The sequence below is a fragment of the Macrosteles quadrilineatus genome, unplaced genomic scaffold (assembly GCF_028750875.1).
Source record: "Macrosteles quadrilineatus isolate MER2022 unplaced genomic scaffold, UCM_ALF_1.0 Scaffold_7__1_contigs__length_78375512, whole genome shotgun sequence".
NCBI classification, from domain to species: Eukaryota; Metazoa; Arthropoda; class Insecta; order Hemiptera; family Cicadellidae; genus Macrosteles; species Macrosteles quadrilineatus.
The window spans coordinates 41,219,421-41,246,798 of NW_026542600.1; the positions used below are offsets into that span (position 1 = coordinate 41,219,421).

The following is a 27,378-nucleotide window of genomic DNA, read 5'->3' on the forward strand; positions in this document are numbered from 1 at the left end:
ACATTTATGTCGGCTTCAATAGTAGAGTAGATACATATGCTTCAATATCCTTAGTGTCTAAATCAAGGTCTGAATCATCTGAAACATTGAATTCTCGAGACAACATGTCTGCGATGAAAATTCCTTACCTTGCTTGTAAACCAAATCAAAATACTGTTGAAGTTTCAACAACATACGCTGCATTCTGGGAGGACATTGTTCAATATTCTTTTTTACTATAGATACCAGGGATTTACAATCCGTTTCAACAATGAAATGTCTGCCATAGACAAATTGATGAAATCGTTCACACGGAAAAACAATTGCCAACATCTCCTTTTCTATCCGTGCGTATGTTTTTTGGGTGTCACTTAAGGCTTTCGATACATACGCAACAGGTAGGTTATTCTGAATTAGGGCTGCACCCATCCCGCTTTGACTACTATCAACCGTCAACAAAACTGGTTTTTCACTATCAAAATACTGTATAACTTCTTGATCAGCATTGTACGTGTTATTACATTTACGGAAAGTAAATAAAGATACGTCTTATAACATTTAAAACATATATTTACGTTTATACTGTTACTCACAAGACGGTAAATATACAAAAGATGGTAAGTGGTGATCGATTTCGATTTGACGCAAGAAACGACTTTATTTTTATAAACTCTTGTTCCTGTTCGAAAGACCACTGCGGTTTCGCATTTTTTTTTCAAATTGCTCTCAAAGGAGATGTTAGCTCTGACACATTAGGTATGAATTTAATTATGTAGGTCACCATACCAAGAAATCTTTCTAATGACTTTTTGTCGTTAGGACACTGCATCTCAGTGATCGCTTTGACTTTTTCATCGTCTACAGAAATACCTTTGTGTGAAACACAATGGCCTAAATACCTGATTTCATCTACCCCTATTTTACATTTACTTGGGTTAAGCATGTTCATCTTTGTCACGACCCCATATTATGAGATCATCTATGTATACTTCAACACCTTCTATGGATTCAAAGATTTGTTTCACACGTTGCTGAAAAACCTCAGAGGCTGAACAAACCCCATATGGCAAACGCAAAAATGTATACCTTCCGAATGGAGCATTGAATGTGCAAAGGTCCGAGGATCTTTCTGTTAATTTAATGTGCCAAAAACCACATTTGTATCTAAAGTACTAAACACTTTTGCTCCCGTCATCTTAGACGATATTTCTTCGAATGGATTTGATAATAAGGCCGCAAAATTTCCTCATTCAGGTCTTCAGGAATAATGCACAGTCTTAACTCTCCATTTGGTTTGTTAACAACAAATAGCGAATTTGGGTTTTGCTGATGCCCAGGTGGGCTGAAGTGGGTGATTCGTGGTAGTAGGCAAATAAAAGATCGAAAAGCTTGGGAGCTCTGGGTTTTGTTTGGTTCGGCAGACGGTAAAGAAGGGTGTTGTTGTCGTCGGAATAATTTGGAGGTTTATTTGCGGATCTAATTATTTTCCTAAGGTCGGGATCAACAAGTTGATGATTTGAGATGTTCTTGAAGGCCTCAGGTAGTGAAAAAAGAGATAAAATTGATGGTTGTGCTGTGGGGGGTGTTACTTATATATATACTTAGGGTGTTGGTTATGTGTTTTCAAAGAGTCGGGACAGGCATTCAGCAATAACATTGTCGCTTCCACGAATGTGGTAAATTTCGAACTGAAAGGAGTTAATGAAAGAAATCCAACGTGCAATCTTGCCAATCTTACGGGGGTGATTGAGTGAAGCCAAGTGAAGGCTGAGCAGTCCTAGTGAAGTTCGAACTCTCGGTGTTTTAAGTACTGATCATATTTCTGCAAGGCAAAGACTACTGCAAGGCATTCGAGTTGAACTGTTGAGTAATTGAGTTCGTGCTTATTTAGAGCTCGGGAAGCATAGGAGCCGGGAACAACTGATCACCATGGGGCTGAAGAAGGACTGCTCCGATTGATGAGCCGGAAGCATCCGTGTGGACAACGAATTGTCGGTTGAAATCGGGCATGCGGAGAATGGTGGAGGAAACCATTGCCTTCTTTAAGGCTTGAAAGGCTGTCATCTGGTCGGGGCCAAAACTAAAGGTACACCCTTTTTCTTTAGTTGATTCAAAGGTCCTGTTATTGATGCATAATCTTTAATAAAACGGGCGTAGAAAGCTGCCATTCCTAGGAAGCGGGATAACGGTTTGATGTTCTTGGGGATGGGAAATTCATCTTTTGGGCGTGTCCTACTAGGGTGGATGGAAATAGTGTGATAGAAAAAACATGGCCAAGGAACTGAATTTTGTTGGAGGCTACTGTGATATTTTCCGGATTGACAGTGAGTCCTGAGTCACGGAGGCGTTGAATTACTGACCTGACCTTTTCCACATTCAAAGGTGAAATCACTATATACGCACAAGTCGTTGAAACAAATTGCATATGTATTTGAACTTTATGTCGCCGAAAATCTTGTCTATCAAGGAGGTGAGAACCAGACGTAAGACCATAAGTGGTGAAATTAAACTCATATTGAGCCCAAGAACAACAAAAGACGTGAATTGCTTAGACTCCTCGGCCAGGGGAATTTGGTTGTATGCCGAGTTCAGATCAAGGAGTGTGAACCAACGAGCGTGACCTAAATGCTGAAAGGCGCTTTCTATCGTAGGTATTGGCGTGGCGTCCAGTTCCAAAATGGAGTTTAAATTTCTATAGTCGACGACCATGCGAGTTTTCCCACCCTTTTTGGGAACTAGAAAGGCGGCGGAGGCATATTGCGACGTGGAGGGTCTAATTACTCCCTTCTGTAGCAGCTCGTCAATGTGCTGCCGCATTAGCTGAAGATTGGGAGGGACGTACTGATACGGTTTGTTTCGCACAACTTTGGCTTCCTTGATGCGGATATGATACTTCAAGAGGTTCGTTCGCCCTAACTTGCTAGTGATGGTCTCAGGGAATTCTGAAAGCAACTGAGAGAAAACTTGGCGTTGTTGGGGATTTAAATTTTCCCCCATATTGACGGGAAGGTCTTTCTGCTCGGTGATTGGGGTGAAAATGAGTGAAAAGGCTGTTGGGGATCCAGGTGATCCATATGGAAAACTAAGAGAGTGTGTGCACATGTTGATTAGTGCCTTGGTTTTTGTAAAAAAAACGGGAACTGGTAATTTATCAGTGACAAAAAAAGGATACGTCCAAGAAAGGTGTTTTATTTTAAAGTGAATCTTTGCTGCAAATTTGAAATTTATGGGTTCGCCGGCTGCGGATATTGCTGAAAATGTTTTCGGGTGTTTACTGACGACTGCGTTGGTATGTCGCTTTAAGATCTGGTAAGTTTCAGAGGGCAGCAAACAAAACGAAGATCCGTTATCTATGAGGGCTTCCTTAAAAATTCCCCTAAAATTTAGGGTGACGTAACAAAGCTCGTTTGGCGGGATGCTTGGGGAACCCTTAGGTTTATTGACAAAATTTTGCCTTTTGGGCTCCTGACCTACAGATTATACAAGGGGAAGCGCTGCGGTGCCTAACGGTGCTCCCCTTTGGAGTTTCCCTGAGCTTGGAATATCGACGGAGACTCGCGGTTTGACACAAAACGCTGAGATGGTTGATGTGCCCTTGGAAGTCGCTGATTGTTTTGGTGAAAAGGAAAACGCGGAATGTGTGGTTGAAAATTTGAAAAACGTTGGGTGCTGTGGCCTGGAAAACTGTGGTTGCTTCGTCGATTCCGCCAATCCCCTGGTGGGTTTGATTGGTAGCTCTTTCTGTGCTCAACTCTGCGCTGTGGGAAATCCGGTCGCGAGACGGGTTGCTCCGCTTCAGCGTGCGGACAGTCTGAACCCTGGGTACCAAGCACGCAGCCGGAAAAGCGGCAAGAGCCACCCGCGTCGGTGTATTCAAACCGTTCAGCACCGTATCGGGCACATCGCATTCTGAGAAATCAGGCTATTGCAGGACAAATAATTTATTTAATAGAACATATAACACTGACTCTACACTGATTTACAAGGTGCTGATTTTAATTCAAAGCAATCTGGTCATTAAGCAAACAAAAAACACCCTGTATTTGGCAAAGCGCCGCTTTTCAATTTAACAAAAACTGGGTTGCAGGCCATTTAACACCATGCCTGAGACCTTACACCCACTAAATATAACAGACCAGCTAATGCCTCTTGTTAGGCTTAATTTAAAATCAAAATGCACAACACTGTTCACTAGGGAGACTGCTGCTTAGGCCGGAAAGGTGGGAAGATCTCCTGCAACATAAAATCAGAAAACAAACATATACAGTCCTACCTATGTGTCACACTAATGTTGGATGGTCACCCTAGCCTACCCAATTAACACTTCCTTACAAATTTACTAACTAAAGACAATTTAACTACTAGCCTACCTATCCAGTGTCGGTTAAGTCAGGGAAAAGTGTTTTTGGTAAAATGGTAATGTCAGAAAAAAATATCCCCAGAATGTTCACTTAAAAAAATCCTAAAAATGAAACTGTTTAAAAGAAACTGACTAAGTTAAGTACTCTGATCTAGGCCTAAGTCTGCTACCATATGTCATCATATCAATTGAATACTGAATAGGAAATATGTATGAATTTGATTGATAACTATTAAGTTACATTCTGGGAACATGTGATTGAGTTTTCAGTTTTGATAAGTTCTAATTTCCTACATTTCAATTGTCGGGCGAGCCAGAAGGCCTCCCCACTTGTTTCATGACTTAGCCAAACATTATTTCTACTTATAGTCCTACATAATTATACTAAATGACTTATCCATAAGATGACAGAGAAGGCCTGGAAATTCTGCTTCTTTCATCGGCGACAGATAGTTGAGCAAGAAGGAGGAGAGGAGTCAACGAATGTGGGGAGGTGGGGGGAGACGTTGATGCAATCGCAGCAGGCAACGAGTTGGTAATGCAGCCCAGCTTCGCGAAATGCACACACTATATAAATATAGCGTGCCGCTATACGTCACAGACTGGGAAACCAGATAAAACCAGGGCGATAGATTCCCAGATACCCCCAGCGGGCTTGATCCCAGCACCCAATCTACTTCGTTTGCCCATCTAGCCCAGCATTACTGCCAGGCCATCAGGGTTTCCCAAAAGGAGGCAGGTATAGAAGTGGGACCCACCCGGATGAACCTATCCACCAAAGGTGGCGACACCCTTCACTCAATTGAGGTTCCAGGGAGAACCCCCCACACCCTCGAGAACCATACCCTCCGGGCCCAGACACAGGGACAAGATAATGGAGTGTGACCACCATCCGTTGCCCTCACACTGCGGAAAGTTCCGTTCCCCTAGAGTGTCCCCGTGAGCTTACGGGTACTCGCCCATTTTCACCTCCCAGGAAGAGGCTACTTCCAAAGTCGAGGATTTGCCACACAAAATGTCGGTCGCACACAACAAGCGGGCCGAAGCCCATAGAACCACAGCCACAGGCAGATGGGAGATTGATGGCACACTACCACCTCTCCGAGAGCTGAACACCCCTCCACCCTGGATGGAGGAATGTCACTGGGTACTCTCACTTTGGGTACAACCCAAAGAGGCTGGCTTGTCCAGTCGTCCATAGCTATGGCCTACTTGAAATGCCGATTCCGACACCGAGCAGTTAACTCTCCTTCGGGGGCTGGAACTTGCCCGTTTTTCACCTCCCAGGAAGAGGCTACTTCCAGAGCCGAGGATATGCCTCACATAATGTCAGTCGTACACAACATGCAGGGCAAGCCCCAAAGAACCACAGCCACAGGCAGGTGGGAGGCCGAAGTCTCGCAGAGCTGAACACCCCACCATCCTGGATGGAAGAATGTCACTGGGTACTCTCACTTTGGGTACAACCCAAAGAGGCTGGCTTGTCCAGCCGTCCATAACTGTGGCCTACCTGAAGTGCCGGTTCCAACTCCGAGCAATTACCTCCCCTCTGGGGGCTCAATAATAAGACAAGACAACTTTAATGTCAGAACAGGAGCGAGTTGGTCTAGTTTAGAGCGCGGGACTTCAGTCCAAGAGGTCCCGGGTTCAAATCCCGCCAAATCACCAATGGATTCTATCTAAGTTTTAATGCCGCAACCCCTCGGTCTAGCCTTAAGCAATGTGAAAAAACAATCCCGGGCTCGTGCTTATCGTTCTAGGAAAAAAAATATATCAGAAGAAACAACAGCTATATTTTTCCTAATCTATTTGGATATTTAGTTTGTTGGGTGACAAACGACAAATTGATGTTGTTTTCTGTAGTATTTATTATTCTGCAGAAATGTTAAAGAACAATGGAGAATCTAATTCGAAAGCAACAGATAAACTGTTTCAATATGTCTTGCACTATTATTGGTTATTAACTGAAGAGGGCCATCATCTGACTAATCTAACTATCTATATGAAAAGGTTGATGAGAAATTATTTTTCACCATTACACTCGGAAAGTAGATATTTCTGATAATAGCTGATATCAAAGAAAGTAAAATTATTTCCCAAGCTCTAATTTAGAGCGAGGGAATAACAATAATCTGACTATCCCGTGCTCTAAATCTACTTTCCCTTGATCTCAATCAGTTCTCCAATTGGCTTGTACTCTCTAGTTTTTTATCAATTTATTTATATTATTGAAATAAGCAGTTTTTACTGTTCAACAATGCAAATATGAGAAAAGGAATAGCATAAGTTAGTTTTGCTGCGTTTTTTGTTTGCAGTGCGCGTTTACTGCACAATGAGCATAGGTAACATTTGAATTTGAAATTATAATTTTACCAACGACCGTTTTTTTTAAAGCCTTTTCAATTCAATTTTTAGAATAAATATGATATTTACTTTACGGCATTGTTACCCTAATTTACAGCAATTTTTTTGGTAACGTAACGTACCAATGGGATTCAAGGATTGAGAGAAAAGAAGTAAAATTGCAATCCTTAAAACGCTAACTTATCAGCTTACAACGATTAATTTAATTGTTGATCTGCGACTTCCACTGGAAACTCATACATTCTTTCCTTAACCTACAAATTGGACTAAACAATTTGCTAACCACCAGTTGCAGAAAGGCTTATTCAAAGATTTTGAAAGTTTCAAATAGTTCTAGAGAAATAAATAACTTAGAAGTAAGGACTCTGTTTGTAATAACTGTAATAAACTGTTTGTAATAACCTTTCACCACCTTAATCAAAGAAACGTTATGAGGAAAATGGTGGGGAATGGTGTTTCATATGTGTGCACACTTTTTATTGACCGCCCTTCCCTGACAATAGTAATACTTAAAGAAATACTTTAATTTTGTTTGTTTATATTATTGAAATTACCAGTTTACCTTTACATTTGTTTTGTTAAAATGTTGTATGTTAACTGTTTCAATACATTCAGGAACGTTAAAAAATATGTAGGTAATATTTGTCTATTTGTACCTTATGGTAAGAATGCTACTACCAGTTCCTGAAAGTGTTTAGGTAAAATATGAAAGGCTCGTACCTTAAATTTCTACTTGTACCTTAAATTTCAACTTGTGTCGTAAAGTTACTGGATCGTAACATATAAACGTTTAGTCTGTATCTCTAATTATTTAATTAGCAGATTTGTATGAACTGTTTAATCCACGAAGTATACTTTTTCAGCATTCATTGTATCCACTAAATTGTTAAATTTGCTTATTATGCGTTAAACCATTGCAATCCTTGATTAACTGCAGTTTAAGAAATCTATTTTGGATAACTGACTCTATGAGTCAGGTACAGGGTGATCGAAGACCGACTATCCGAATGAAGTACATGAAACAAATTAATACAGCTGATTGGAAAGTATATTATTATGATGGGTTAGCCTCTGGATCAAGATAATGCAAATATATAAAAGGATTAATTTACCTGTTGCATCAATTGATCCTTAAGTTATGAAATAACTACGGCCGTTTCGTACTGCTAAGCGAGTACATCTTCAGGTTTTCTATGAACGTTAAAATACGGCTTTTTCATCCGTGGATGGAGGAGTCAGCACATTTATCAGGAGTCATGACTCATCATCTAACGCTACCGGTTACGCTACTATCGTGTTCGAACTACTTGGCCAAGTTTTTTATTGTAAATATTTTAATGTTTCTTATGTGTTTCGTGTTATGTATCCTAAATGTGCTGACGACTCCACCCACGGATGAAAAGGCCGTATTTTAACGTGCATAGAAAACCTGAAGATGTACTCGCTTAGCAGTACGAAACGGCCGTAGTTATTTCATAACTCAAGGATCAATTGACGCAACAGGTAAATTAAACCTTTTATATATTTGCAATATTATTAGTTTAACACACATAACAAATGAAACCTAAAACCATTGCACGGATAAGACCCGAATGATATATTTTTTAAATACGTATTAAAGGGGAATTCATGAAGAAAAAAAAAACTTAATTCTTTTGAAAATATTGTTGGACATAATTTGGTTATCCATTGAATCCCATGTTAAAAAAACATAAAATATAAGACCATACGATTTTTATTTACCTTGAAAAAAATAGTTAAAGTTATTAATGTATGGTGATTGTTTCAACCTCGGATTGTTTTGTTTCGAGTATTTTAGTAATACGGTATTGTGAATTCGTCTACGGAGCTCTTAAAGCGTTTGAGGCATTGGCGGTACATGAACTTTGTCTTTTACATAGCCCTATAGAAAAATTACACACCTTACGATCAGGAGATCTAGGGGGCTATTTGAGAAGGGTCAAGTCATTATCGTTACATCTGCCAATCCAACTCTGAGGAAGCTTCGAATTGAAGTTACGAACATAGATATTAAGGAGGAGGATGAGGCAGAGTTCTCAAACTAGCGATACCACCTTAAAATGCTTTGGTATGAGGGAGGAGTCTGTCTAAAATGCCTCCGAAACTCATGCTGGACGGTTGGTTATTAAAGATGAACTTAAATCATAATAAAAAACCCAAAATGTTTTTCTTGAATTGTAATCATTTTGAAAATTAGGCAAACACGTCCAAGAAAAAAACAAGATTTATTATTGAACAGCTGATTATAAAACTTGGAAACATACTTTTTAAGCTTATGTTTAAAATATTAATGCAGGTTATATTAATGGCTGAGGTACATGCCATTAAAACCTGATGATTTTTTTATAAACGCCCTGTATTGTTTTATAAACTACATATACTACCTTTAAAATATACTAAGGCTTCTTTCTGCAGCATGTTTTTAATTTAGTCATTAGCATAGCATTTTTATACTAAATGAACTCAAACATGAATCAATTGTTAAACTTTGATCCCTGAACCAGAAAGCGATTTTTATGAGGGAATACTGAAGGATGGTTCAGGTAAGAAATCAACATAGCGTTGAATATTACTACAGAAAATCCCTTGTTAACTGTCACTAAGTCTCGTCTCCTTTGTACAGGTACGGAGACATGGTTCCAGAGACTATCGCAGGCAAAATAGTGGGTGGCGTGTGCTCGCTCAGTGGAGTGTTAGTGATCGCGCTGCCCGTGCCAGTTATAGTGTCCAACTTTAGTAGGATATATCACCAAAACCAAAGAGCGGACAAAAGAAAAGCTCAAAGGGTGAGTAACCTTGTTTGTCAGATTGCATGCAAATAATTCATCTTTAGGTAAGTTTCGAGAGGCAGATAACTTCCACAGTACTTGATGGTTCTGGTCGAGGACTGACAAGTAGAACCTCGATAATTTGGCAATTTGTGGACCAAGTGGACACTTAGTTGGACCATCGAATTGTGTACTATATGGAGATTTTGGACATTTGTACAAAGAAGTCTTTAGCACACGAGATAAAGCACACAGATTTAATGAATAGCATAAATCTATAGCACATGTCCACAAATATCGTAGAGAAATATTTGAAAAACCAAACGCTATTAAGGAGTAAATGGGTCGATATACGAACAAAGATTAAAATACAAAGTTATAGATCGTCTAAAATTACCCACTAACTGTGATCTTTGTTTCTTGATAGGACAAAAAGTTAATGCCGCAACAACCGTTAAAAAACATGTTTTACTAAAAAGATTCTGTTAAGTATATGTACCTATATTAGTTTTCATTATTCCAATCTTGTTTTAATTATTCCAAACAAGTCAATCAAAATTCATTAACCAATGTTTATGTTTACAGCTTATTATTATTAAAGAGTAAAGTACAAATAATTTCAAAATTTAAAATTATTATATGTTATTATAGCAAATTCTATTATATCACATTGTATCTAAAAAGAATATTTCATTATTAAGATTGGCAACACTGCTAATGCAAGCAGTTTAACTAACTCAAAAATAAATGTTCAACAATTAAATTATTTAAAAACAAAACATGTGACTGTGATGAAGATTAGAAGGAAGCCAGAATGAACTGAAAGAAAATGCATGGTAGTAAATTATTTGATCAAAGAAGAAAGTGTTACTATGAAAATTACAATAAAATTCAAGAAACTTACTAAGTATATAACATTTGTATTAATCAAGATTCACGAAGAACCAACAGTAAGTGATATTTATGTTAATTAAACAAAACAAATACAGTCCACTTATTCAAAAATTAAAAGCTATTTTTGCTCATCTATTTTAACCATTAAGCTACTTCATTCAATTATCAACATTTCATGACAGATTCATTTTGAATTTTGAGCTTTTCTACTGTAATATCATTGTACTCGTATATGAGAGTTTGTATGCTTAGTTAATGAGTAAGAGAGATTAATTGAAATTTAGTATATTTTGGCGTCTGCATGACAGTTGGATTTCTGAATATCTCGGTAATATTTGTATGTTATTAATATACGTCAACGTCATTAGAAAATTAAATTTAGCTACCTGTTAACTAAGACAAAATTAAAGACACCAATCGATTTTATTCATAAGCCTACACACTGTTAAAACAGTACAATCACCACCACCACCTTTGTCGCTAAAAGAATTCAATTTTTAAATGTGATCTCGGGTAAAATAATTGAAAGATGTTTTATAGAATTTAAAAAAAATTAATTTTGTATAAATAATTTTGTAATTGCTTTATGCTCAAATGCGGTAAGCTTGCAATCTAAAATATCACGACGAACTAGGTGTAGGTACCATTTTATTTACTAACATATGTTACCGGAAAGTTATAGTCAGGTATTATTCATTGGGTATCATCACCAACATTTAGTCAAGAAAAGTAAAAAGTCAATTATTTAAAAAAATAAAGCACATTAAATAATTTGCCTAGTCATTCTATACAATCCCCCTTGGTACTACTGGTTAGGTATAAAATATATGGTTGTATGGCTGTTTTTAGATTTTTACCGATTGCATTGTAGGCCTGATGATGGTTTTATAAAATAAGAACTGAAAATAGTTGAAAACAACAAAGAATGGATTACTCGATGCAGTTATTTAAACCATTTTATGTTAAACCAACGCAAACTATTTCAATATTGTAAGTAGTCTAAATACCTTAAGCGGATGGATATTTTGATTCAATAGGTCCATCAAACAAACATTAAACTTTTTTTACGACAGAACTATGTTAGTTGACAGAAACTCAAGTAGAACCAAAATTGGAAAATTCGTTTGTAAAGTAATATCTGGAGAGCAACTAGTATGTTTAACTAGCAGTAAACATTTTATTACTCTTTCAATAGAGTTGTTTCGTCCACGGCCATGTTGACTATGACAACTTCATAGCCAGGCTTGCCAACTGGCAACAGCATACATTGTAGTTCTACCTACGATTGTGACAAGCGCTGTAAGAACTTCCGGTGTGCCACTTGGCAGTTTTACCAACTGTGGTAAAGCTATTGTGTTTTATGTATCTATTAGTCTAGTTTATGTTGGTAATATAATTGTATTTACGAGTGTGTTTATACTACTAGTTTGTAAACAAATATCAGTTTTGTTTGACGATGCTAATTGTTAATCTATGTTTTGTTGGGGGGGGGGGGGCGAGCTGTTCTAGTGGTTAGAGCACGGGATTTTGGTCCCTGAGGTCCCGAGTTCAAATTCCGACAAATCGCCAATGGATTTCATCCAAGTGATAATGCCGCAACCCCTAGGTCTAGCCTGAAATAATGTGAAAAACAATTCGGGACTCGTCTAGGACAAAAAAGATTTAATATTCATCCGATACCAAACCTGTAGGTATAAAGACACCAATGGGAGTGTAAAAAAAGTTTTGAAGCGATAAAAAAATAAATAAACGTATAGCGATGATACTCTTCTAGAATCACACACCACTTGAACCTGACCAACAATGGTGGAATCTGTGAAAAAAATAAAAGTATGTTTTACATTTTTTAAATATAACCTATAAAATATATTTTCCTTTTTCTTATATTAAGTGTAAACCAGAAACTAGTCTTTAATAGCTTTGAAAACTTTATATGGCCCCGAAATATTTATTAAATTGGCAAAACAAATAAATCATACAGTTTTCTAACTGATGGTTTTGTTTCCATCTGCAGTACCGTATTGACAATGTATTTGTCTAGGTCCAGTTAAAAACTTTAAAAATGTTACTAAGTCGAGATCTACATTTTCCAGATTTTTAATACTTCGTCCAAAGGATGGCGCCGTAGTAAAATTATTATGTTATAAAAACATTACAATTGTAATGAGGAATTAAAAATTTAGTTACATTCAAAATGTATTTAGAGTTAAGTTATATTAGGGAAGAAATTATTACGATATACAGGGTGATTGATATAAGTGTGCCAGCCGTTTTATTCGAAAACTATAAGAGATATAAAAAAACGTTAAATGGTAAATGCCTTGGATATTTTATTTAACAAATTGTAGTCAAGTCAAACAATTTATTTTAGCTGCCATTTTTCCAATATGGCCGCCAACTTTGATTTTTCTTATAGATTACCCTGTATTTTATGATGTATTTTGGTAGAAAAAGTAATTTTAAGACGATTTTATTCTTGTGATTTTTTTCATAAACCTGACCGTTTCAAAGATAATAATGGTTAAAGTGTTAAAATTTCTGCATGAGAAAGAGTTTCGATAAAGGCCTTAGCAAGCATGCCAGCTGTTTTGTTCGAAAACCATTCAAAATTTCACAACTTAAACCATTATTATCTTTAAAACGGTTAGGTTTATGAAAAAAATCACAAAAATAAAATCGTCTTAAAATTACTTTTTCTACCAGAATACATCATAAAATACAGGGTGTTCCATAAGAAAAATCAAAGTTGACGGCCATATTGGAAAAATAGTGGCTAAAATATTTTTTTTTGACTTGACTACAATTTTTTAAATAAAAATCCAAGGCACTTACCATTTAACTTTTTTTGATATCTCTTATAGTTTTCGAATAAAACGGCTGGCACACTTATATCAATCACCCTGTATGTATTTGTGTGGGGTTATTTATTGAAATTTTACTAAGATACATACTTTTTTAAATTTGACTTACACAACCAATATTATAAAGTCCATTATGGCTGTTGTAATAATCATATTACTAAATCTATTTGCAATTTTTAAATAAATTTTGTTTTAATGCTAAAATTTTTGCCAGTTTAAGCTCCAGAATACCTTATGCTAACCTAATATTTTTAAGGACGCGGTCAGTTATTTACTAATATATGTGTAAATAAATAAAAATATCTGTATTCATAAGCACCACCTCAAATAAAAGATAAAGACGTTTTTATCTTTGTATTAAAGTATTGGAAAACATTTACCTATACCGGTACTCAAGATCGAATTTACCCAGAAGAAAGTAGTTATCTATATATTAATTTGAAACTGTTTTTCTTTGTCATAGCTATTTTGAGAGAACGGCTGGGCGTAGTAGCTCGGTAGGGGTGTCTAAAGAAAGGTCTTGGTCTGTAGATGAGCCATCAAAAGAGAAACGTGGTAAATGCCCTAGGGGCTCTGCCCCAGTGGCGTTTAAAGTCCCATCCCATGTTATTCTTATGGAGGAAAGCGGGGTTTTTGTCACAGCTAATTTGAGAGAACAGCTGGGTGTACAAACTTGGTAGGGGTGTCTAAAAAAAGGTATTGGTCTGTAGGTGAGCCCTCAAAAGAGAAACGAGGTAAATTTCCTTGGGACTCAGCCCCAGAGGCCTTTAAAGTTCACTCAGCAATTTCGTTTACATTACGACCATATGGATAATTTTACACTACTTTTAATGAACCAGCTGTTAATATTAAAATTGCATTCAAAGGTCTACTGAAACTATCAAAATTAAATGTTTACACTATTATTTATGATTTTAAATTGATTCTCCACTGCATGGCAAGTTTTTTATAGTTTAAACAAAATGATGAATTTATGATACGTTTTAAATGTTGTGATAAAAAATATATGCTTTATTGCTCTTAGAAAATTTTAAATTTTGAAATAAGTGTGACATATCAATATTAAAGGAACATAATTATTCCTTATCGGGTTAGCTTATATATATTGTAAGGTTGGCACTTGCCTTTTTTGCCTACTTTCAATTACCATTTATTTTTGAATTCAAGAAAGAACACCAGAAATTCATTTAAAGTAAAAATTGTGTCATAGATGAGTACGTTGAGGATGAGAGCTGTGTTCAAGTTTTGGAATAGACTAACTACGGAGTATGTTTCATCTATGGTTTTGGTGAAGTAGGTGAACTAATGTCAATTCAGGTATTAAAAAAATATGTGTACAGGGTTTTTACTTTGCTGTACACATGTAACAACGCATCTAAACCTCACTACATACAAAGCATTCGGAAACACAACAGTGTCATCACATCTAATCGCATTTGCATGATTTGTTACGAAGGCTGGACTAGGTTATGGATTTGGTTCCGCAAATGTTCAAGATTTGTGATCAAATTTCCTACAATTATGGTTCATTCCATCCACGAAATACATGCACAGCTTTATGTTATCGATCTGGCCAAGGCGAAACTATCCCATAAGTTAATGAATTATCAAGTAAGAACAGGATGATTAAATACGTGGGTCGATGTGGCAAGAGAAGGAATTAAAATTGCTTATCGAAGTAAGAATCTTACTGCTTTCTAGAGAATCAGATATTTTTATCAAATACAAAAAAAACTAATTTAATATGCTGATAAATTCTGTATTTTTATGACCAAAGATGAAGATTTACTTATAAATCCGGATACAATCTGAATGATTTTCCTAAAGCAGATTGAATTAGTTGTTAGTAATAAATATTGACTCTTTCCGTAACATGATAGACTAATTATATGAACTCATTCTCCCATATAGTGAAAGTGGCTTTGACATGAAACAAACTCATGAACAAACAATTATAAGACTCCTAAAAAAACTTTTGGGTAACCTAAAGTCGATAAAAAGGTAGGAAATATTGTGTTAAACGAATTCATCAATCACGTTTTCTAGGGAACACAATCGTCATACTTATGTTTATCAATGTCATGTTTATCCTCCCTTCATTTAACTAAGATTTTAATGACTTCACTCTATCTATCGCAGTTAGCTGAATTCACATAAAACCTCAAGATTAACCGTCAATTTCGAGGGGGTTCTACTAGTTTTCAATTAATTTGGATATTGTAAACAGAATATTGTAGATATTTTATAGCATAATCTGAATTTTTTTAGTGCGTTTTATGTGCGATACATTGGAGTTCGCCGATGTCGACAGAATACTTTGATCTTATTTCGGGGTAAATTTTACAGCGAGAACTAAATACTTAGGCTATGATGCAAGAGGACTTGCAATGCCTATAAATAGATTGTTTTATTTGTTTAAAATAATTTTAACGCTAGTGAAATAGCAGGGAATAAAAAGGTGTAATTTATTTATAAATGTACTTTGCACATACTGGACTTAAACATGCCTTAAACCTTCAGCTGATCCATAATTATGAAAGATCTTCAAGAGAGTATATGTTTAATACAATGATCAATCGAAAATCTTTTTATTTTAAGGTCTCTAAAAAACGTCGGTTTAACTTTTTATAAATGTACTAGTTTTCAACATCGTTTTCACTTAGGGACAGTCCATTTATTTAAACCTAGACTAGTAAAGTGGTTTTTGCACGGAGCTTTTACCCTGGTGACCAATTAATTACCAATTAAAACCAATCTAATCCAATTAATTACCAATGGTTTTATTTTGCCCCAACGCTGTTATATGGTGGTTCAGAGAGCACATTTGTAATAAAGACAAGATCACTGAAGTCATGACGACTTTCTTTGTATGGAAAACTCCGAGCACTAAAATCCATATGATAGTGGTTTATTATTCAAAACATATGGGTTGGTTTTGGGTACTTAGTACTTACTCGTATAGCCTCGTATTGCCATGTGAGTGATTTGTTAACCTATATTTTCCGTTTAAGAAAACAAAGTCGTGTACACTTAGGTTAAAACTACAGTCTGAATATTGACTCCATGCTAGTAAATGAATGGGACTGTAAGATTTCGTGGGTCATACGATCCAAGCATCTAACATTAAAACAAGTAAACATACTATAAAACATACAATGTGTTTAGGTTGGTCAGCTAGACTAACCCTTAATACTTGGATTGGTATTAATGCTATTTTAACACTCTAAAATATAAAATTAGACTTAAAAGTGCAAACGACTTAGTACACTACTATGCTATGCCTTTCCCTTGTCGAGACATTTATAGTGTTATACACTAATTACTGTAATGTAGATTGTTTACATGTGATTGAAGCTTTACAGCATCTGACATATTCCCTCTTCCAAGAAGACTTTAAAAATAAAATACTTTGAAGCAGCGTATGTGTAAAATAGTTATTTGTGTAACTAGTGCGGGAAGAAATGTTTACGCACGAGACACAGGTGAATTTGGAAAGTTTATCGAGTGCAGCAAAGTCGCTTTGAGCTCGCATTAACATTATAGTTTTCCTATGGTTACTATAAAGCATATAAAAAATTAATTACACTTTCAAACACTAAACAACACATCGGTTAGGTTAAATCCAAGCGTTGAACGAAAATAGCATGTTAACATGAAAAAACAGGTCAAGTCGTAGTGTCAATACTCAAAGACTGTGAAACACTGCTCCAGCTGATCGTAGTCGTAGTATCTTTAAGTGTTGCCAACTCATTTTCAAGCATACGCGTATTACGTGCCTTATAAAAGCACACTATTTTGTATTGTTTGGTTAAAATGCTGGAGAGCGGCAAAAGTAATTAAATGTAGCAATTAGCTACTTTGAGTGCTATAATCAGTGCAAGGAAGCATACTTTGTCAGGTAACTGTAGGAAAAACTATTGTGAATAGTTTTACTTAAATTAGGTACAGATCCTGGTGTGCGCCAAAGTACAAACGGTGCGACAATAGTTATTTGTGTAACTAGTGAGCAAAGTGGCGCTTTGCTGCACACGAGAACAATGTTTACTCGAGTGCAGCAAATTCCTTTTGCACTCGTGTTACACATTATATTTTTCCTACAGTTACTATCAAGCATATAAATAATTAGTCTTTCAAACACTATACAACACGTCTTTAGGTTCAGCTGGCAACACAAATAGGTGCCCTAGAGAAAGTAGTCACCGGTCCGTATCACTCCGCAATTTTTCCCTCGGCAAGCAATGTGCTCCGCGACTTGAGAAAATAGTTCCGTATGTTTTTGTAATCTGAAGTGGTTTCCGCGCCTAAAAAAATGCTTTAAAGGTATTTTCTTGTTTATTAAGATCGTAGTAATGTTTTAAAACGTATAAAAGAAAAGTCCAAAAAGTTCAGAAATACCGAAACTATAAACACGAAATGACAGGTTGTTATAATTGTCTATCAGCTGCTCATTGTATTATTATCTTTAAGTGTTGCCAACCTATTTCCAAGCGTACACGGATTACGTGCATAATAGGAACACGCTGCTTTGTGTTGTTTCGTTGGAATCCTGATGTGCGCCAAAGTATAAACCGTACGACAAAGTATAAATACACAGCAATTAGCAGCTTTCTGTACTATAAACAGTACAAGGAAGGCAACTTTGTCGGATGACTGTAGGAAAAGTAAGTAAATGCAGCAATTAGCAGCTTTCTGTACTATAATCAGTGCAAGGATGCCAACTTTGTCGGGTGACTGTAGGAAATAATAAATTAACATATTCATAAGTAATACTATTATTATTCTCTATTTCGAAGAATTACTATGTACGCATAGAGTTTAAAAGCATAGCAGCGCTAAGAGAATACAACGGCGTTGTCCTGCAATACAGAGCCACGCGTGTATTGCGTGTATTGCGTCTAGCGAATGTCACGGCACGGCCTCACAATCACGGGTAAAGTGTTGTCTTTGTCTTTTGACATAACAATTATAAAGATACTATTTTTATAAACGGATTTTTAAACAATTTCAATACAGCATATGCATATTAATTTCCAAATTTGTTTGCCATTCACATCCCCCTCATAGCAACACATTTAAACAAAAAATGTAACCTAGGCCACCCACAAAGTAACGAAAAAAATATCAGTGATTTTTCTGCATATTAACTTACACAAATAAACAATTGATGCAGTTTAATCGTTTCATGGAAATAAGTACACTAAATGTTTTAATAAGTTTAACGGGAAAAAACTCAAATCAAGGGTTATACATTTTTTGAAAATGTCTTGTTAGCGATATATCTAAATTTGTTTTTAATTTATATCTCATAAACAATTTAGGATAACTTTATAAAGTTTAGTATACAGTTTTATCAAGTCACAATCTATTACAGGAAAAATAATCATTAAAAGGTATTCTTTTGTTTAAAATAGTGGCCATTTTAATTTTTATAACTTAAATTACTAACACAAAGTAATTTTATGAAAGAATTAAAAAACTTTAATTTAGAATAGATGCCACATCAAACGACACCCAAGTTCAAAACGATTGAATAATAAATAGCTGAGAAATTATAATTTTTATTAAATCGTTTTGAACTTGGGTGTCGTTTGATATGGCATTTATTCTAAATCAAAGTTTATTTAATTCTTTCATAAAAACACCCAGTCTGTCTGCTTATAAATTAGAGTCATTGGACAACATAGATGAAAATCAGTGTTAGTATTGGCTGCCGACTTCACATTGGATGGTTTGATTTGGTTTTATTGCAGGAGAAGATAATCAAATAAAAAGAAGAGACGAGACTAGTTCAAATAATGGCTTTATTGATACTCCGTCTAACCAAAGTTTCTCTATATCATCCTCATTTTATCGATATAAAACCTGTTTCGGAATTTAATATGTTCAGTTTTCTGATGTTGATAAAATCCAATGTTAAAACTTGGTGTGATCGCACATGAGGCGGCTATCTTCTAACATAACTACGGACCGTTTTGGATCCGCGCCCAAAACCCTCAAGTCTGTTATTCAGTAGCCAAAGTTTATCAAACGATCACTATATCCCCATTTAATCCTTTCAAGATTCAGTTTGCAGGACTTTGTATATAACAGATTTATAATATCAACATATACATGTATATATATATATAGTACATATATTTACAGTACATATATAACATATATATACATATAGTACTCACCAATTGTAAAAAAAATTATGTTTGGGATATGATTTTCTTAATGGGAAAATGTACAGAACCAGTATCATATATAATACGAGTAAAGTTTGAATATTTATACTTCGATCTCGGAATCGACACCAAGAAACACGTTTATACTTACAGAATAGCTAAATTCTGCTTCAAAAACAATTATAGCCAGGATAATTGAGTTTTGCTATAATATGCGTACAAATTTTCAACAATTTAACATGGTTCTTATGGAGTGCTATTCCACCATTACGGTCAACTGGTTATTATTTCATTTCATCAATTACTTTCGTAAACATGATTGTAACATTATGTTTTTATAGACCAAAAGAAAAGAACAATCAGAATCATACCATTGAGAATATTACACTACAAAAATGAAAGGCCAATTTCGAGTAGTGAAATTAATGAGAGAATAAAACTGAATACAAAACTTTAACTCATAGCTGTTTTTTTTTATTTGGTAGAAGAACTGAAATAATTCTCGACCAAACTATTATAAAATGTTGAATTTCAGAACATTTATTGTAATGATTCCTCTAATAAAGGTTTAGAAGTAAATTATCACACCGCTCTTTACGCTGGTGCTCGTCAAACGACGTGAACACTACCAATAGTGATCTGTATTCATTGACACTACGCAGTATTTTTATTGTTGTGGTGAACGTGTCTATACGTGTAGAGGAGGGGGAGGTAGCATCGTTGACAGCATAGCTTTGTTGTAGACTATTGCAAAACTGGTGCAAAGCTGTGATTACCACTGTGTAGTGTGGCAAAAAGTAAATTATGTAGGTCTTAATATAGTCTTTTGTCCAGTGATAGGCTGTATTTTTATTTATGACCATATTTATGGATGTTTGAATAAGTTACTAAATTACCAAAATATTTATCATCATTCGTTGTGTAAAATTTGACAACGATTTAGGCAAAGGCGGGGGTCAGATAAAAGGGGTCATCTACCAAAAACACCACATGATCATTTTACAAAAAGAAATCACAACGAGATTTAAAAAATTTAACTTGATTTACTTCTAAGTTTGACACAAATGTGCTTGTAGTAATAATATTTATACCCTTTTCAACATACCAATTAGATATAAATATAAATGATTTTGGGGCTGATTATCTCACAACTTAATTGTTCTCTGGATCACAGATTTCAATAATATCAATGTCACCATGTTATGTTAACATTCGTATTTATTAAATAAAATAAAATTTACTCTTCAAATTATATAATATTCCCAAATAAGCTTTAAGCTGCCCTAGCATATCCTTTGATTTATTAGTTATTTTTCCATTTAAATAATAGTAATGTCTACTACCGTTACAATGACGTACATTTGGCAAATCTCCCTTATTCCACTCGAACTCGTCTGTGAACATAACCCCAAAGAGCATTAATAAATAATAATAAGTTAACAAAATAAAATTTGCTGATCTCTCAAACAATTCGAAACGTGAATAACTGATTTGCTTATAGAAAAGATTTACAAAAGTGACTAACATGATTTCAAATAAAATACGATTCATGACAATTTACATTTAGTTTAAGACTAGTTTTATAGATGAATCTTTTGGCTTGGAAATTATACATCAAACAATAAAATTAATTAAATAAAGAGACTTACATTTTCTACGAGAAGTGATCGTTTCGGAAGATGCCAAGCAGTAACGGTTTATTTGAAACAACCCAGGTAAAGACGGCGTTGTCAATGCCTTCTGAATCTACTAGTTGCCTATCCTATTATATACAGTACAAAATGACTATCGATTACATACATAGTTTTATATTTCTGTGAAGTATTTTTTCAAACCGAATATTTGGTATAATATTGTGTATATATATTTATACTAATGCTATGCTAATACTAATACTAGACTATTATACTAGAGTACTAATATACATACTAATACATATACTAATAACATTAACTATGCTAATACACATATAGTTTTTCAGTGGTTTGTATTTTTATTTTTATTGCAAAATTTTCGGACATTTGAATCAGATGACTAAAATGTCAATAGATTTAACATTAATCGCCATGTACACTTTTACAACAATGAATAACCATCAGGCCTTTTTGTGGTGCGTGTGATGAAACGCGGGCGCAAACCGAAAAGACTTTGTACAAAATTTAAGAACAAGAAATTACAATTTCCTTTATTACAGGTGAGTTGAAAAAATACCAAATAGGTTAAAGATAAGGTTGTCTGATATCGTACAAAGTTACTCTTATCGCTTATCGGTGTCAATTTATAAATAGAATGAGATTCTTGGTCACGTTTCTTCACTTATTTAATTAAGTGTAGCCTATAGTATAATTCACGTATAGGTATTTTTATTTTGAACCCAAAGGTTCAAATTTTCACATTTAGGTGGTCAAAAATATGTTTCTTACTTCAAAATTATCATGAAAGTATAGGCCTAGGCCTATTCAATTTTATAAATCGATTTGTTGTGGAAATAATAGCTGCTGCTTTACAAAGTCAACAACGATACTATTTTACTGATTAGAAATATACTGCCAAAGAAGATTAGGATACATTGCATAGACAAAAGACTGCCCTCAGAGCATACCAATGATTTTCCCCGAGCAAAGCTTGGCCCCAGGTAATCCTTGTTTATGAGATCAGGCTGTTTACCTTGGTAAGTGAATCTGCGTTTTAAGATGGGTCAAAATCATTTGGACATGGTGTTATCAACTAAATCTCATTGGCAATTAGCGAGATTTTAACCTGCAACATAAGATCAAAGACGCATTTCTATTATAATTAACGAGAATGGAAAGGTTCTCATTCATTGCTATGGTTAAACGTTACTTAAACTGTGTATCTTTAATCAATTAGCTTGAAGAATATCCAAAGATTAAAATGAAAAGTGTCATATTTTATTGTTTGGTCTTGGAATCTTTATTGATTTATTAATGGTACACCATTTTTCAAGAAAATACAGAGTGTCTTTTTATGACACATGACTGTTCAGTACATAAGTAGTGAATAAACTGGAAACAACAAGATTTCAAGAACAAGACATACAAGATAACTTTAAAAAATGATTCACTTAAATAACAAACTATCAGAACAAGTTAACAATACAATAGGTTGTCAAAAACAAAACCAGTATAACAGAACAATAATACTTTCGTATTATACCGACCACACCTAATAATTATAACCTAACCTAACCTATGTTAGGTTAGGTTGGGTTTGGAAGACTTTGTTATTTAAGCTAATTAAATAGCTATTACGTTGAAGATGCGGTCTTATTATTTACTTTAAACAGTGCAAGTACACTTTTTATCCTATTGTGAAATTCAATGTGGAAACGATTGAGTGTGCCAATGTCGACTAAATATAACGACAATGTGTTTGATAGCAAAGATATAATATTAATCTTATGTAAATCAGAGTTAAACAAACAATTTTAATAAGCTGTTTTAACTAACAAAGCATTGTTGAATTAATGTTTATGTAAGTTGGCTATTATCAACAAAACGCGCGGTCTACCACTGAGTTTAAACAGCGCATTTTATACTTCCTAACCTTTTGTAAAATTTGAAATATTTTTAATGATAGTATCGTGTCGGCAAAATACGTGATTGGTGATTGTCTTGTTGTATTGATCAGAATGTTGGCAAAGACTTGGGGTATATATTGCCCAAGTGCGTAAGCCTAAAGTAGTCTTTTTTTCAAATCTTTTTTACAACAAAATATCTAATACACATTAGGGGGTCATATCAAGGAAAATTTCAGAATTCATTCGCAAAAACTGCCTGATATTTGTAGAAAATGAGGACGAGCAATACAAGCCCAAAACATACGAATAACTAATTTTGGCAATGTTTTGAGATAATAACATGAGTATGCACAGAAAGTTTGTGCTTTCTTTGCTCTTTAAAATGAGATATCAAACAATAAAATTGGTTCAGTAGTTAAATAGTTATAAGAGATTTAAAAAACCCAATTTTTTCCCCGCCAAAAACTTTAAAAACTCCAAAAAGTATGTACATTTTTTTTCTTACTTTAACAGCAGTAAATCTTTTTCTAAGACTAAATGAACTTAAAAAATTATATATGATAATTTTTAAAAGGATTTTTTTTCAATCACTAGTTTCAGTAGCGACTCCCCTTGTGTAGTATATGCTCAATGGTATTCGCCCGAATGTCATTTTCTTGTGTACTGTATTTGTTGTTTGCTTGTATGCTGTATAATAATGGTTTAGTTAAAACATGTTATGATACTTTTGTTTACATTACCCTTGTTAATTCATAACAAAAATAGCAGCTCATACTGCCCAAATTGGATTTTAAAAAGTTGAAATTGATATTATTGTGAATATCGATTTTTGATTTGCCATAATACTGGTTTGGTACTAGTTTTGAGGCAGAACTTATGCCATGAAGCCACATGGAGCATTGATGAGTCGGAGGTACTTCTGGCTAACAGGCACCTGATTGAAGGGTGAAGGTATACATTAAACTTCGTCAATCTTCTACCTGGTTTTTAACAGCCCAGATCAGGGAGAAGGTTAGGCTGTTGATTGCAAATGGAATTTTGAGGAGAGATATACCAGGAATCATGGCTCATGGTGAGGAGGCGATTGAGAAGGAGATTCATCAACTGCAGGTGGCTGGAGAAGCTGGGGAGGGCCTGCTTGATGCGCTGCAGGATCCAACGATGAGAGAGGAGGTTGTTGGTGATGATGAGCTTTTAGCATGTGAACATTTGGCTGTCCTACAGGCCTACTGGACTGAGGATCCTCGCACTGTTTGGTTGAACAAAGATCCTGGTTCCGAGTTCGCCAGAGAACTCCACAACAAGTGGGAGTCTGAGCCTGTTCTGAGCTGGGACTGGTTGGAGAGTTTCATAGGTAAAGTCACCAAGGTTGTCAAGGATTCGGCTGACAAGGGGATTAACAACACTGCAGGCACCAGGAGAAAGTGTGACAGGGGGTCCAAGGCGAGGAAAAGGAGAGATTATGCAGAGATCCAGGATTTATTCAAGGAGGGTCCTGCTCGCCTGGTTGAGCTGATACGAGCGGACAGAATTGTAGGGGGCCTTCAACGCCAGGAAGTGTTGCCACCAAGTCATGCATTAGAGGAAGTCTACACTGGGCTCTGGGGTGCTAGGCACAGAGCTCCGGCGAACATGCTGGCCTTTGGCGGAGAAATTTTCAAGATCAAACCAATTTCAGCCTCTGATGTTAGGAAGAGGCTCAGAAAAATGAAGCCAAAGGGGGCACCGGGTCCCGATGGTCTGCGGTGAGAACATCTTTTGAAATTCCCAGGAATTGCTCATGTCCTGGCAGGGATCTTTGTCAATGTCCTTCTGTCACTGAAGTACCCGAATGCTTGGTCCTTGAACACCACGTCCGTAATCCCTAAAGAAGGGATGGATCTCTCGTTGGCAGGAATCTGGAGGCCAATCACTATAGGGAACATTCTGACGAGGTTGTTCAGCGGAGTTATTGAGGACAGGTTGAGGGAGAGTGTGGTCCTCGATGTGAGGCAGAGAGGTTTTGTCAAGGGAAACGGATACTTTGACAACACCCGTTATCTGGATGAATCATTGAGGATTGGGAAATGTTCAAGTTTGGCCGCCGCCGTCCTGGACGTCTCCAAGGCCTTTGATTCGGTTCCGCACTGGGCAATCGTGGATGCTCTCATCAGAAGTGGTGCCCCACTTGTTCTGGTTAAGGCCGTGGCGGGAATGTACTCTCAATCCAGAACTGTTTTCAAGAACTGTGGGGAATTTTAAGGTTGAGATAAAAAGAGGCGTCAAGCAAGTAGATCCTTTGTCGCCACTGCTTTTTAACATGGTCATGGATCCATTGTTGAGGGTGCTTGAGCGTTCGAAACTCGGAATGTATGTGGAAGGTTTGAATGTTTCTGCACTGGCCTTTGCGGATGATTTGGTCTTATTATCCAGGGACGAAGTCCACCTTCAAGAACTACTCAACACAACTTCTGAGTTTTTGTCACAGCTTGATATGAACCTCTCCGCAGAGAAATGCTTTGTCTTCGGGTTCAAGTCCAACAACAAATCGTGGTTGCTGATTGAGCCGTCTGTCAGAGTCGGAGACAGCCTTCTCTGTTGTCTCAACCACACGGAGACATTCAGGTACCTGGGTAACTTTTTCACAGTCAATGATGGTCTTCAGAGTTGGAGAAATGCTCAGGGATTGGTGGACGCCATGGGAAGAATGCAGCGCCTCCGTCTCAAGCCCAGACAGAAACTTAAACTAACCTGCAGATACGTCATCCCAGGGTATCTACATCTACACATTGGGGATCCTCCGGGTCATTCAAAGCTTCAGGACCTTGATCTTGCAATAAGGAAGATTGTGAAGGAGATGTTTCATCTTCCTATTCACACGTACAATCAGTTCTTGTATTGTTCGAAAAAGGATGGAGGATTAGGTTTACTGGAACTGAAGGCTATTGTCAGGGCTGTCAAACTTGAAGGGGTGGTTTCTCTCATCACCTCAGATGATCCGCTAGCGGAAAGATTATTTAGGGCGAGATCTGAAGCAATGGCCCGAAAGACTGCCAGGCCAATGGGTTTGGGTTGGCCCTGCAGTTCAGCAGAGATCTCTAGGTGGAAAGAGAAGAGAAGAAAAGAAAGATCACGGGATTGGGCCAGACAACCCACTCAGGGAAAGGGAGCCGAAGTCTTTCGAGGGAATAAAATTGGCAATAGGTGGCTCACCAGGCCTGATCTGGCTCCTGGTGAAGAGATAGATCTCATAAGGATGAGGACAAACACGTTCCCAACGAAGGAATATTTGGCAAGGCACGAGGAGGTCTATACTGCATGCCGAAGGTGCCGTTCTGCTCCGGAAACTTTGGGTCATGTGCTGGGGGCATGCCCAGCAGGGAGAGCGGCCAGGTATGGCAGACATGATGACATTGTGGAGGCCATTGAAAGACATGTCATCAACTGTGGGCTGACCTGTGCCAGGGAACAGTTGTATGCTACGAATGAGGAAGGTCTTGACATCGATGCAGGGAATGAGGAGCGTGTGAGGTGGCTGAGGCCTGACCTGGTGGTCAAAACACCGGAGGGTGCAGTCATTTTGGATGTTTCCATCCGTTTCGAGCAGGGAGACTTACTCAGGGAGGCCTCCAGGGAGAAGAGAACAAAGTATGCCCAAATCTCTGAAGCTGTCATGCAAGACATGGAAGTGGAAACGGTGTCGGATTTGCCCATCATCTTTGGAGCAAGAGGATGCCTTCCGGCGGAGTCTGCAAGGAACTTCGAGACGTTGGGTATGGGTGATTATGACATTCTGTGCTCTCTGATGACATCTGTTCTTCGAAGTTCTGTTAGAATTGCACGTGCGCATGTGGACCTCAACAATTAGACACAAGAAACAATTGAAAGGAAGCACTCAGCTAATTGATCACCAATTTTGTTATTGTTATTGCCAAAGATCAAACCATTGTTGTTATTCTGCGTTGGATTGTTACCATGTTGTTATGTTTTCACAGTATATCTTCAGTTAGTAAAACATTGCTGTTATTACTACACACCAATTGTTACCACGTGAACTTTGTTGAAAAAAGAAAAAAAAAGAAAAGGGAAAAAATAAATTAAAAAAGGGGGATAATGCATGTGTCCCATGACATCACATTGCATGCTCTCTTCACATACTCCAATCACAGTTACCATCACTCTAGTTACCACAATCATGCATGGGAATGTTACCAGTTGTTAAGTTTGCTATATTATAATTCATTGTTATCCTCGATTTTTGTTGTATTATATCTATGAGCATTGTTTTTATTTATTGCTTGATTAAAACCCATGAATTGTGATCGCTCAGCTCAACTGGCTTTCACTGCAATGAAAACAATCCTAGTTACTATAGTTACCATAGGCCTATTCTAACAGCAACCCTGGCTCAATTGTATTATTAAAAAAGCTCTTGAATAAT

General features: G+C 36.4%; 1 protein-coding gene across 4 annotated transcripts in view; it reads left to right on the top strand.

Annotated features, from left to right (window-relative positions):
- LOC128998015 (potassium voltage-gated channel protein Shal) overlaps positions 1-27,378 on the top strand; it is a 121,490-nt gene that overhangs the window by 33,046 nt on the left and 61,066 nt on the right. For all 4 annotated transcript variants that reach the window (XR_008491176.1, XM_054423944.1, XM_054423943.1 and 1 more), the window contains exon 2: positions 9,348-9,510. Coding sequence is in view for 3 of the 4 variants with exons in the window: in XM_054423944.1 (XP_054279919.1) it covers positions 9,348-9,510 (163 nt within the window). In the remaining variant the exon portion in view is untranslated. The remainder of the gene's footprint in view (positions 1-9,347; positions 9,511-27,378) is intronic.